The following is a 13,619-nucleotide window of genomic DNA, read 5'->3' on the forward strand; positions in this document are numbered from 1 at the left end:
CTGTGTCACATCTCTGGTTTGCTCCTCTGCGGAAATGTTGCTCTCCCTTCAAGGCAAAGCTGATTGCCTTTTAAAAGTGGAGTCCCCCACCAGAAGGACCTAAGGTCTTTTCTGGCTCATTGGGGCTTCTCCAGTTCTCTATCTGTCCAAAGAAGTGGCTGCTACTGACTAGGCAAAAACTGAGAAAAAAAAAGGTAAAAAGTCATCAGTAAATGAGAAATGTGAATAGTTTCTCTCTGTCCTGCTTGTGCTTAGTTTGTTTCTGAACTTGCTGCATTTTTTCCCCGTGAGATTCAAGCATTTAACTTTGCAGGGGAAAATGAATGAAAATTGCATTGACAATCAAATGCATGAAAGAAAGAAACGGCAGCTTTGAAATATTCACAACCAACACCATTTTGATTAAAGAAAGAACTCTGTTTTTAATAGGTTTTTTTTTGATCATTAAAAAAGTTTAAACCTGCATAGCAATCATTTCAAAAATAATTATTTAATGTTCCATAATGAAACTGTACACGACCTATTCTCGAGCGACAGCAGCGTGCCGGGCAGGTGGGCGCAGTCCGGGCAGCGCAGGCCGGCAGCCCACCGGGCTCGGCATCGCCAGGCTTGGCATCGCCAGGCTCGGCATCGCCAGGGCCATACAGCCCGAGTCCAGCGCCGGCGGTCGCGCGGGGCAGGGGCGAGGGAGGCTCGGCCCCTCGCAGCGCTCCTCAGAGCCGTTCGATGTCTCGGTACTTCTTCCTCAGGATGGAGACCTGGTCTTTAAAGAGGACAGGGTCGAGCCTCATCTGCGAGTGGATCAGCGGCATATAGCCAAACCAGCTGGCAAAAGTGTTCATGCAGCTCTGCCGCTGGGCAAAGTGGTCGGGGTCGGCCCAGCGCGAGGCCCGGGACGTCTGTGTGGAGAAGAGAGCAGAAATCAGATGGCAGCTGCCACGATAAGAAAGTGGGAAAGGGCGGGTGCCATGGCCAGGCTGACGTCAGGTTGCCAGGCTGACACCACGCTGGCAGGCAGATGCCGTGTTGCCAGGCTGACGTCACATTGCTAGCTGATGCCATATTGAAAGGTTGACACCACATTGTGACACTGACATCACCCTGCTAGGTTGATGTTGTGTTGTCAGGCTGACGTCACATTTCCAGCAGTTGCCATGTTGCCAGGCTGACATCATGTTGCCACACAGACATCACCTCGTCAGGCTAACGTCATGTTGCCAGGCTGACGTCACATTGCCAGCTGATGCCATGTTGCCAGGCTGACATCACGTTGCCACACAGACATCACCTTGTCAGGTTGACATAACATTGTCGGCTGATGCCATGTTGCCAGGCTGACATCACGTTGCCACACAGAGATTACCCTGTCAGGCTAATGTCGTGTTGCCAGGCTGATGTCACATTGCTGGCCAATGCCATGTTGCCAGGCTGACATCATGTTGCCACACAGACATCACCTTGTCAGGCTAATGTCGTGTTGCCAGGGTGACGTCACATTGCCGGCTGATGCCATGTTGCCCGGCTGACATCATGTTGTGACACTGACATCACATCACAAGGTTGATGTCGTGTTGCCAGGGTGATGTCACATTGCCGGCTGATGCCATGTTGCCAGGCTGACATCATGTTGCCAAGTTGACACCATGTTGTCAAGCTGACACCATGTTGCTAAGTGGGCAGAGGGCTGGTGAATATGTGCCTCTGAGACAGCTGAAATCTGCTCAGTGGTAGCTTTCCAACCAGGGCAAAGACACCCTGCCCACTGCAGGAGCCTGCGACAGCAAGCCGGCACTTTGAAACATCACTGAGGGCAGCACAGCATGGCAATTTGAGCTCAGCCATGAGCCAGCCTGACCCCATGTGTGACACCTGCAAGCAGGTCTCCCAAAGCCTGCCAGCACGCTACCTCAACCCACCTCTAATGTTTTCTTTTTTAAATGCTCAAGCTATTTCAGAAATAGAACAAGTCCTTAAAGACCACCAAGGAAGAAGGTCACCATGTTCCATCTAGGGCCAGCTGCTGCCCACAGCATTCAGCCACAGGAGGATAACATACTGCAATTATTACGGTTTCTCAGGTCTAAACCACAACTTTGCAGTCCAGATCTGCAAAAATTTATACATTAATAATTTCAACCATCTTGTAAGTGAGCTAAGCAGAAGTTCTTACATGCTTAGCATTACTCATGCATGTAGATGTCCTGCAGGGAAAAGCAGAGTGCTTCCAGGAATCCCACTGGTTGAGGCCAGTGCCTAAGACAGTACCATCTTACAGACAGAGAAAAATAATTAAAGCTCCACGGTACGGAGCTCCATGGTACATTAAACTCTGACCTCTGCGGCCTTCATATGAGCACATGCAAAACACTCTGGTCTGATTTTCCAAGGCTCAGGGCGGCTGTAATTCCTATGAAGGCCCACTGAAACTCAGCACCTCTGGAAAAACAAGGCCCTAGCAGCTTTGAAGGAGTTATTATTCTATATTCATACCTAAACTACATGTAAAAACATAGCAAAGTTACGATTTTCCTATGAATGATAAGAACAATGAGAACCTACGGGCTTTCTGTGCCACTTCTCATGCTTGTCCCTATAGCACTTATGCTTCCTCTATACTTTAATAACAAATACAGATTCATAAACCCAAACTATGTTAATTAAAACAGGAAGGAACTGATAAAGTCAGGGGCTTGCCAAATGAATGTGGTATCAGACTTGATCTTTGTCCAAGGCCTGTCCAGTTCAGCTCACGTAGTAGGTTATAATGTGCATTGATTACAGGCTCTTGGTTGTACCGAGCCACTAAAGAGCAAGCATAAGCTTGTTGCTAAAGGATTATAGCAGACATTCTGGCCATTAACAGCAAATTTCCATACGGCTATTAATCTCTGTCACAACACTGAGGTTATGTTAATTTTTTATTTGTCTTTCAAGGAATTATGAACATGGCCCATTACATTTCCCAAAGCTGCAGGAACAACTTGTCTTTAGCAGAGAGTTATAGTTCATGGCTGACTCAAGTCACCCGTGCTCTAAGAAGAAAAATGAATGTTCAGATTTTGCCAAACAGCCAAAGCACAACCCTGTGGAGAGGTGAAGCTCAAACTGCAAGCAATAGGCACTTTCTGGATGGCACTTGCTTGTTCATAAAAGGTCTCCTGGGTACTCAGATAAGTCTGAATTGCTGAATTACTACCTACACCTCAGATGCAAGTGCAGTGGCATACAGATAAAAGAGTCTACCAACTGGCATGGGCACTCCCCAGTCAAAGATCCAAGTAATGCTAATAGAAGAAAATGTGAGGGGAAAATAGAGGGCCCCTTCTTCCTCCTGCCCCCTAATAATCCTGGATCTGTTTGTAGTGCAGGTCACGGACACCATGGCAGCACAGATGGGAGGCTGTTTAGGACGTTCAGGTCTTACAGTGCTTATTATTCCTCCCATAGCACTCTCACATAGGGTAGGAGGAAAAATGTCCCAGGTTACCATGTATCCCTGTTACTAGAAGACATATCTATTTCTGCAGTGCCAGAGTGCTTATCCAGTAGCTGGAAGAGGCTCTAAAGCAAGCATTTCATGGCTTCTAGTGAGCGACGGTGTCACGTGGGACAAAATGTTTCCCTTGGGAAAAAGCACTTGAGTATCACAAACTACCTCTGTTGTGACAGTCCGATGTCAGTGCTTGAATCACACTGTATACTTTAAAATAGCACAGGCACAGCCTGGCACATTAAATTCATTAATAATTAAAAATAGAAAGCCTTTCTGGAATTTACTTCTGCTTCTAGCCTTCTATGACAAGGTCTTAGGTCTAGAATATTTATTAGAAAATTAAAGTTTAACTGTAATCTGGTCACCAGAATCATCAGTTCCATGACTTCAGGATCCCCATGAATAATATAGTGTGAGAAGCTGTCATCCATAGTAGATGTTTGCCATTTCTCCTTTCATTATAATAAGCATATCTAAAGTCTATTTACAGTTTTGCTAAACTAAAGACTGCAAAAAACCAGACAAAATTGTACCATTCTGTAAGCCTAACCTGAAGTCAAACCATTATATTATCTATATATGTATATAACTCCTGAGTGGAAAAACATGCTGTGGATACATACCTGTCCCATCATGGTCTCCTTATATTGTTTTTTCTGTGTTACTTTGATTGGAGGCAATTTTGTCACAGCTGACACCAAAAAATTCATTAGAATGTCCTCACAATTGGCCAGTTGGTCCACCATATTCTTTAAGCTGGCAGGCAGGTAATGAGTGTACAGGTAGTGATAATATCTGGAAACCAACAGCAGCATTATTAAGACAAGTCACTGGGCTTTCAGGGACTACAAACTCTAGGAAATTTCTGTCTCAGTTGACACACAAGTTTTGCACTCAACTCTGGATATACCACTTCCCTTCCTTGGTCTCATCCTCCAACAAGAAAGGAGAATAAATCAGTATCTCATCAAAACAGTAAATAGTGCTAACAGAGAAACAAAAATGTATGCTTTTTTGACAACTGGGTTGAAGGAAATAAAGCAGATTAAAGTATCAAGGCAGGAAAGAGAGCACCACATTGCTACAATGTGATAGACAACATCAATGAATCAACCCCCCATCTCTTCTTTCAAAACTGTTCAGTTGGAGAGAACTCTGTTAAACTGGGCTGCTACTGTCATCGTTGAGTTTTTTCTCCTTTGGGCCTGTATCATCCCTGTGGCCTGCTTTCCCCTTTGCTGGGATGTGGATTAGACAATCTAGAGTGCGCTGACTTTCTCATAAAATCCAGAGAGGTCTTTGGTCTGCTGAAGTCCTAACAACAGGTCCAACACGCTGCAACATGCTGATCTGTGACGTGCCCACTGTACTGCATTTCTAGAGTGGCCAGAAGACTCTGCAGTATGTGTCTGTCAGCCAACACATACCCAGAGCTGGTCTGGAAGTAACCTCCTTTCTGCTATGCTACAGGCCATTCAGCCGAGCAGTTTAATGAATTCGGGAACTCTTTGAAGTGTGTAATTCCTGATGTTGAAAAGAGCAGTCCGACTGCCTCAAAATACAAGAGACTTCAAAGAGACCCAACAAGCACAATAATGATTACCAGATCCCCAGAGCTAAACCAAGAACTTAAATTATTGCCCCATAAAAAGTAGACCCATTTATTATCTTTTCATTTTTTTCCCCTCCCCGGAAGAATGTTCTTCACCTCCACCCCACCCCCACACCCCTTCACTTTTCCATTTCATGCCGAAGGAGGACAGCAGACACTCTGGGTTCTTACTTGTGGTAAATAGCAGCTCCTGTCAATACCATGGAATAGTCATTAGTCCATTTGGAGGTATACCCCCACCTCTCTTTAGTGTTGTCCCAGAAGTGACTGCGAGCAGGGTACCCTACGATCCTCTCTGGAAAACTCTGCCAAACTGTGAAGGCAAAATCCACCTGCGGACAAGAGGCACAGGCCAAATGAATACCAAAACTGTTTCAACAAATGTCAACAAAACAAAATATTACCTTGCCATTAATTCGTAATTCAGGATCTTGGAACTGTTGCAAAACGTTAATTCTATGTATTCATCAGTAAATTAAAGTGACTGCTTGACATTTTGCCCTATAATTATGCACATTTTAATGATTCCTGTTAAAAGGAGTCCAGAGCATCACAGCATTACATTAACATTTTCAAGCTTGCCCTTTACATACCAAACCTTTTCAAGTTACAGAAAGAATGAGTGTAGGTGTGTGTATTTATACTTCGATGCAATCCAGGGTGGTAATGGCCATGTGATACACTGAACCCTTGGCACATCTTTGTGCATCTCACCTGCCATTTCAGTACCGCCAACACAAAGCTCAGAAAATCAGGAGTCAAACACCTTAAATTAGAAGGATGGCCCAGGCAATTCATGCAGAGTCCTTTTATTCCTCCCATCTGTTTTGAGCCTTTGAGGACCATGCAGGTTGTATTTTTAAGACCATCTATATGACCAAGAGAGTTAAACACATATCTTAATAAAGAAGAAGATAAGATTCCCGTGTAGTTAAATGGCTTTAGGAGCCTATACTTTAAGGAAAATGTTTGATGCTGTATGAGCCACAAGAAGACGCCAAGTACTGCCAACAGTGGGTTTTTATTTTATTGTCTTGCTGTAACTAATTGAGCAATACAAATCCCTGAGAAGGGGAAAGGTGACAGGAGATTGCTACCTCAAGATCCCACCAAACAAATCCTGGTGACATTAGGCTAGAGTTGTTTGCAGAAAGCTCGTTGGCACTGTATTTGAAATACACATGGGAAGATTTTCAGCACTGTGAAGTCCCTACACTTCAACTTGGATTTTGGAGCTCAAGCTAGACTAAAATTAAAAAAGAGTTAAAGACAATTCTAATTGTCTCAGTTAAGCCCATGAAAACGAGGGCTTTGTCTCCGTGCTGCACACCAAGTTCCCTCCAGTACCAGAGGGATCTAAAACTTTGCTCAAAAACGCTTGAAAAACCTTCCAAGAACCCAGACAAAGTCAAGGGTGTAGAGGTTAGATAAAGAATAGCTGCTCTGAGAACAGTCACATTTTGTGTGATTACTGTCAGACTTCTCTCATTTACAAGTGTTTTTACGAAATAGAAGAGTCGCACGTGTACTGGAACACAAAGTTAGGGACTGATTATTTTCTTTCAAGTTGTTTCAAGGAATCTGAGGCCAACTAGAAAGACAATGTGCACAAACCAGTTACTGTTGTGATAGTTCTGATCTCATCCAAATCAATACCACATGAAAGAACTAAAGGGTTTTTTTCCCCCTGCAAAGGCCTTTCCCATAAAAAGTGACATCTGTTTTCTTTAGAGAAGTCTGAGAATCTCAAACTTAAATAAATAATGAAGCAGCTGCACTCAGTGCCCTCACTTGTGCTTTCAAGTATCTCTCCTTGTACCAGAGAGATACACTAAAGCAACCACCCTAAGAGAAATCTCTCTTTACTAAAAACCCTTCAGTCCTAACTATATAGTTTGCAGCAGCATTAACACTCAGTTGGTCTGCAGGAAAAGCCAACCAGGCTTCCAATCTCTTAAATCTGTGTATCACTTCTGACCAGTGCTGATTCCTAATAATTTTCCAGGAAAACTGCCCTCTGCACATGGGAGGCAGCTTCTCTCACACCACCAATTAGAATCATAGAATCATAGAATGGTGGGGGTTGGAAAGGACCTTTAGAGATCATCTAGTCCAACCCCCCTGCAGAAGCAGGTTCACCTAGATCAGGTCACATAGGAGCATGTCCAGGCGGGTCTTGAAGACCTCCAAGGAAGGAGACTCCACAACCCCTCTGGGCAGCCTGTGCCAGGGCTCCCTCACCTCAACAGTGAAACAGTTTTTTCTTATGTTTAATTGGAACTTTTTGTGTTCCAGCTTCATCCCATTACCCCTTGTCCTGTTACTATCTACTATAGAAAAAAGGGATGTCCCAACCTCCTGACACGCACCCTTTAGATATTTATAAATGCTAATAAGATCCCCCCTCAATCTCCTCCAGACTAAACAGCCCCAGTTCCCGTAGCCTTTCCTTGTATGAAAGATGCTCCCCTGAGCATCTTGGTGGCCCTGTGCTGGACTCTCTCCAGCACTTCTCTGTCCCTGTTGAGCTGAGGAGTCCAGAACTGGACACACGACTCCAGATGAGGCCTCACCAGGGCAGAGTAGAGATGGAGAAGAACCTCCCTTGAATGGCATAATTAAGCGCCATTCTGTTGTGAAAGGAAACCCTTTGCTACACTAGAGCCAGACTGAGCAGACAATGTGCCTGGTGACTGCTCCTCTCAACAGGATTGTGATCCTATTTGACCACCGTTTCTAAATTGCCTTTTCTGGGCTCTAAAGGTTTGTCACAATGACCACCCATGAGCAGCTGGTTTGAAGGGACGTTTCACACCACACACTTCATGTCAGTGTTTCAACACATCATTTCTTTGCATAAACCCTATGACAGGGGAAGTGAAGCAACAGAAAGGCCCCAGATCTTCAGAGAGCGCCACCAAAGAGAGCTACTGACCCCAGCACCCAGGGTGAAGCTTCAGGGTGGGTGCCAGCAGGAGAACAGCCAGTTCTCTCTGCAGCACAGGGGCCATAGGGCTCACAGAGCCAATACCCACCATGCAAACATGCAGTATCATATGCAAGCTGCTCGCAGGAGGGAAGAAGCCACAAAGAAATGTGTATGTTGTCTCACATAACAACAAATATTTGCATTTGAGAATGTTTAGGGTAAAACACGCCAAGCCAAATGAGAAACACTATTTATTTCATATGCGTTCCAGAAGCTTCAATGACTCCTAAGTCTGGATGATGACTAAATACCAGTCAAAACACAACAAAGCCCCAAATCCTCATGGAATCCACAGGCTGGATTGCTGTAAACACCGCCTCAGTGCAATGAAGTCCCTGAGAGGTCTTTTCACAGCCCCCAGGGCAGCTGAGACAGGACTCTTCATCCTGAACAACCACCTGCTTAGTAGGTTTCCACCTGAGGATAAATGCCTTTTATCAGTTTGAGGATTTTTTAGGCTGTGCAGGGCTTTGCACACCAGTGCTTTAGCAGCACTCATATTCTTCCTCATCTAGCAGAAACTACCAAGGTGTAATTCTGGTATCAAATAGGTTCAATACCAACTACTTCCTACATCTGTGCAGCAGAAGAGGGCTACCATGGCTCCTTCTGGAGCAGTCTAACCCCAGCACAACATATCTGTACTGGGGAGAAGAGCAACTGCAATCTCATCCATTCAGAACAAATTCAGTGACGTCTTAAGGTATACAGCAGTGACTGGTGACCAATGTCAGATGTTTCTTCACTGACATATAAGCAGGAGTAGCATCAATGAAAGATGCCCCATCATGGATAAAAAAGCGTTTTTATAAAGGTGAAGTGGGGAGATGGGAATGGTCATGAACATGGGGGAAAAAAAAGGGAAAACAAAAGAAAATCAAGTTTTTCAAGCTATTCCCTGGCCATCATTAATAACATATTTCCCAAATATTGCAATCTATATAAAGTGTCATCAGTTTCCCTTGTGGTTCTCAGGAAGAGGTTCCAGAAATCAATACTCATCCCAGTTGTAAAAATTGGTTTTCTACAGTATTTTTCTTTTCTTAGTGCTATCTTGCTCTTGGCACAAACACTCCAACACCTAAACTAGGAAAGATCTCCAATTTTATGGGGCAACACAATGGTGAAAGAGCATTCCTCAGTGCAGTCCTACATTAGGGTGGCAACGCTGTCTTCTGGAGCAACAGCAGTTCCCCGCTGCTGACACTCCTTCCTTCCCCACCTACACCCTACTGGGGGGAAAAAAAGCTACCCCAATGAGAAAAGTGAGAACAGTCTATTAAAGCCGACTGCTCTTGGCTGCCTACACCCGCCTGCAGCTATGTTACTAAAATAACAAAGATGGAAGAACCATATGCTAATGATGAGCCAATTAACCAGGGCGAAAAGCTCCTCTGATGGCAGGCACTGGTAGGGTTGCTGAAACAAGTGCAACACGTTAAATCTGAGGAGCATTGCAGGAAATCTTAAAACATTTGCCCACTGGCAAAGCCAAGAGAAGAGCCTACTTGCTGTCTGCTATCTGCCCAGCAGACTCCCAAGAGGACAGAGACACTTACCTCAGTGGTTGAAAGCACCGTGTCCTCATCCAGACTTAGCACGGCATCTGTCACTATGTTGTCATAAGGTAGGAAGCGACTGCTCATAACCTGTGGGTATCCAAGGCAGGAAGGGGAGGAAAAAACATCACTTGAAGGACTCATTTTCAAGGGAAATACTTCATTTCATTCCTCACTCTTATTTCCTCTTGTCTGATGGAAATGACCCTTCAGCTCAAAAGTGAAAGACTGTCATTTTCAGCACCCCAGCAGTCAGCCCACACCTTCTACCTGAGGAGTAATTTCTGAACAGATCTCCTTCTTTGGACCAGACTCCTTTCTTTTTGAGACAAACTGTGATGGTCTGTACTGAAAATTAGATGTAGCTACAAGCTTCTTTAGGGAAGACGTTTTCCCCGGCAGCTGGGACTGTCCCTCTGCTCTCCTACAGGGTGTGAGGATCAAAGATAATGAACTTTGCTGCATTCATAAGGTTATGCAGCTGGGAAGCCAAGCAGTCCAGGCTGTGTGTGAAGGATGTTATGCTATCAGGATGGTTCCCCTGTAAAGCAGTACAGCTCCATTTCTGTGCATTGCCGTTGTGTCCACAGGGAGTTGCTGCCAAACTGTGCAACATTCTCCACCAGAAAAAGAGAACATGCTAAAAAACATGTGTATCAGTTGAGCTGCACTTGCATCAAGAGTTATATTGGTATTGTAGCATTTTAAAAAGTCACATTCTTAAGTGACATAACTATATATAAAAAATCTATAAGCAGAATAAGCTTTTAAAACTATGGCAGGACAGTTCTCAAAGTAATAGGAAATAGATGGGCAAGAGATATAAAAAAGATAACAGCAAGACATGAGAATCCTTTAGCAGACTAATTAGCACCTTTTGAGAACTGATGAATAGTTACAAGCACACAACATTATTTGTTTCTCTCACTTGCTAGGAAACATAGCCTGGCCATTTAGTAGACTTCATCCCAATTTATTAGGCAAGAAAACATCACAAAAATCCAGCCCAGTAAGAGGATATTACTGTATGGAAACAGGAACATGGAGACATTTTCCACATCCTTTATAATGGACATGGTCAGTTCTGCATCCCCTGAAACCTGTTTGGAAGCAAGTCTTTGGGATCTACGCCTGATCAGAGAAAGCTCTGCCTCCCTAATCAAGATGCTCATAGTGTCTGATTGGAGAACATCCCTCCATTGCTATGATGGCCTTGCCTGGGGAGGCTGTGGCTGGGAGAAAGAGGTAACCTAGCAGGGGTTGATGGCTCAGCTTTGCTTACACTAAGCTAAAGCAGAGCAACTGGTCAGCAGCTCTTTTACAGACCATGTAAAATTGTCAGATAATACAGCAGCTAGTACTACCCACGTATTTGGTTTTGTGGCTAAAGCTCTCTTTTGTAAAATGGATGTGCTAATATATCTTGATTTCACAGGGAAGAGTGAAGTTTAGGTAAAGGCAGACCTCTGTGATCACCTCTACAGAGTAAATGTGCCTGTCAGTATACTTCAGTTGAGTCTGAAGATGAAAAGCGTTCCTTTGTGCAACCTTTGAATTGCAGTGCTCTGGCTCTGCAAGCTTTGTCCAAACAAACAGTTTTTCCACGCACGAAGCCATTTGGCATATGTTGGGATATTAGAGGGAAGAGGCTGTCCACGATAAACACACCTTTGTGTACTCAGGAGACTCATTTGTAATCTAAACAGCGCCTGGGGCCAATTTCTACAAACACTGTAGAACTGATTGGAGATTTTTCTCCTCTATCTCATCTCTGAAAGTTTTTCAAAAAGAAAGCAAAAAATCCCCACAACATTCAAAAGACTCAGAAATCACTACAGCCTTTCTTGGCCCTGCAGCAACTCTCCTGATACTGTTTACACAGCTAGCTATGGCAGGAGTCATTAGCTGCCAACATCACAGGGCCTTTGCTTTCCCTTTCTTAGGGTGACTGAGGTAAAAGACCAAAGACAGGACTATAGCTACAAACTAGGATTGTACAGCCAACACAGCTAAAAGTCCTCTCTGAAAACAGAGAGCTCAAGAGACAGCTGACAGAGATTGCAAAGGGGACCAGCCCAAATCTGCCTCAGTCAGAGTCTAGAAGCAAAAAACGTCTTGCTTTTCTCAGGCTTGCATCTGGAAAGGAATCATTCACTTCAGTGTGGATTTAAAAAACACCATCTCTTTTCTTATCTGGGTGGTGTTTGTTTCAACTCTGTGGAAGCAGAAACAAGTGTGTTGTGCAGCAAGAGATGACATGGTGGTTTTGTTCACACTCAAGCGTCCCTTGTCCTTTCCCTTCTTTGCTGATAGGATCCCATCACAGGCAGCAGTATCCTGCAAGGCCATGAAAAAAGGTACTTTTCAAAGGTGTTTTAACACCTCTCATTCTCATATTTTCCTCTACTTTTGAATCCCCAGCTGACCCCCAAGTCTTGCATCTGACTGTTCAAACTCAAAGAATCCAGTCGCGTCACTACTTTCATGCACCTGCAGAGAGACAGAAATCTTCAAAGACGGGGTTGGCACTACCTGCTCTCAGGGCCACACTTCAAAACTGGGTCCCATCTGTGAATCTCAGATTCACGGCATTAATCACCATGCTGATGATTTCTGAGAGCACGGGCCTCATGCATGAAACAAGAGTCTGTGACCAAGCTGGTACAAAAGGCTAAGGAATAGACAGGAGCTGTCACACCACTGGGAACTACAAAGCTTTCACCAAAGCAGCTGGAAAAATAAATTCTGGTCCCACTGGAGAATAGAGGCAATCTTTTACCATGTTTTGTTCAACCTACCTTGCTCTCTCCTTCAATGACTATGACAGGCACAGAAGTGGCAGGCCAGCGGTGTTTGGCTGGGAGGGGCTTATCACAATTCCATAAAACAATAATCTGAAAGAGAACATTGGACCACGATCAGAGACCTTTGTGGCAAAGCAGTCCAAACCCTAAGGACTCAGATCTCCAGACAGAAATGCTAAATTCAAGTTAGTAATTTCAAAATCAACATCAGCGATACAAATCTGTATATAACTAACACTTCCTACAGTAATTTCACCCATCCTGACTATTTACAATATACATCCTCTCAGTCAAATACAGGCTGGACAGGAACTCAGGAAGTCTCTATCTCAGCCAGGTCATACAGATGTCACTGATTTACTTTGGCTTTCATTAAAGGCTGAACCACGTGACAGTCCACTGGAAGAGGGTGCTCCTGCTGGACTCCCCAGGGTTTCTTTCAGAGAAGCCAAAATGCCAGCACTGCTGAGACTAAGAGCCACAGCGGGAGGAAGGAAGACCATGGAAGGCCTCTTCAGGCACAGACATCCTTTTGCAGTATGCATCATGCACAAGCCTGATCTTTAAAGTGTAGTCCTTATTTTACTGGCCTTATGAAACAAAGGAGGTTAATTCCTACCTCTGTTCCACTCCCACTATACTCAGAATTTTTGTTCCCTGTACATGCAGGTCACAGACATCAGAAATCGCGGAGAAAAGAAACATTAGAATTGAAACAGGAGGTTAAAACAGGCCTGAGATCAGAAGTCAGTGGGCCCTTCACTCCTGGGATGGTAGTTCTGTCTGCAGTGTGATTGACTGACAGTCAACAATACTGCTTACCTGTGCACAGTACTGGGACTTGGCTACAGCAACCAGAAGTTTCAGCACAGGCTGAGATTGGGAAACCAGAGGAGTTACTGCATGGATAACGGCAGTGAATGTGGAAAGAGGCTTCAGACCTGAAGTAAAGAGGTATGTGTTCAGCAAAGACAAAATTGCCCTGGTCAGTACAGATTAAAGGACTCTGGGGATGGAAAAGTCATCTGTACTTAATGCAAACCTTGCCACGTTTTTTCAGGCCATCTCGTTTCATCTCAGACACTAGAATATCAGATGCTTCAGAGATAATACATCCCTTTAGCTCCCACACCCTCTGAAATCCCTGACTCTAACACCATTA

General features: G+C 44.4%; 1 protein-coding gene across 1 annotated transcript in view; it reads right to left on the minus strand.

Annotated features, from left to right (window-relative positions):
• Window positions 1–446: 446 nt before the first annotated feature.
• The window catches only part of EXT1 (exostosin glycosyltransferase 1), a 177,364-nt gene continuing 164,191 nt past the window's right edge, over window positions 447–13,619 (minus strand). The window contains exons 6-11 of the mRNA XM_061994862.1: window positions 13,280–13,398; window positions 12,452–12,547; window positions 9,654–9,743; window positions 5,277–5,437; window positions 4,117–4,288; window positions 447–899 (exon numbers count right to left, since the gene is read on the minus strand). Of these exons, the coding sequence (XP_061850846.1) occupies window positions 714–899; window positions 4,117–4,288; window positions 5,277–5,437; window positions 9,654–9,743; window positions 12,452–12,547; window positions 13,280–13,398 (824 nt within the window). The 3' untranslated portion in view covers window positions 447–713. The remainder of the gene's footprint in view (window positions 900–4,116; window positions 4,289–5,276; window positions 5,438–9,653; window positions 9,744–12,451; window positions 12,548–13,279; window positions 13,399–13,619) is intronic.

This window comes from Colius striatus, chromosome 4 (assembly GCF_028858725.1).
Source record: "Colius striatus isolate bColStr4 chromosome 4, bColStr4.1.hap1, whole genome shotgun sequence".
Taxonomy (NCBI): domain Eukaryota; kingdom Metazoa; phylum Chordata; class Aves; order Coliiformes; family Coliidae; genus Colius; species Colius striatus.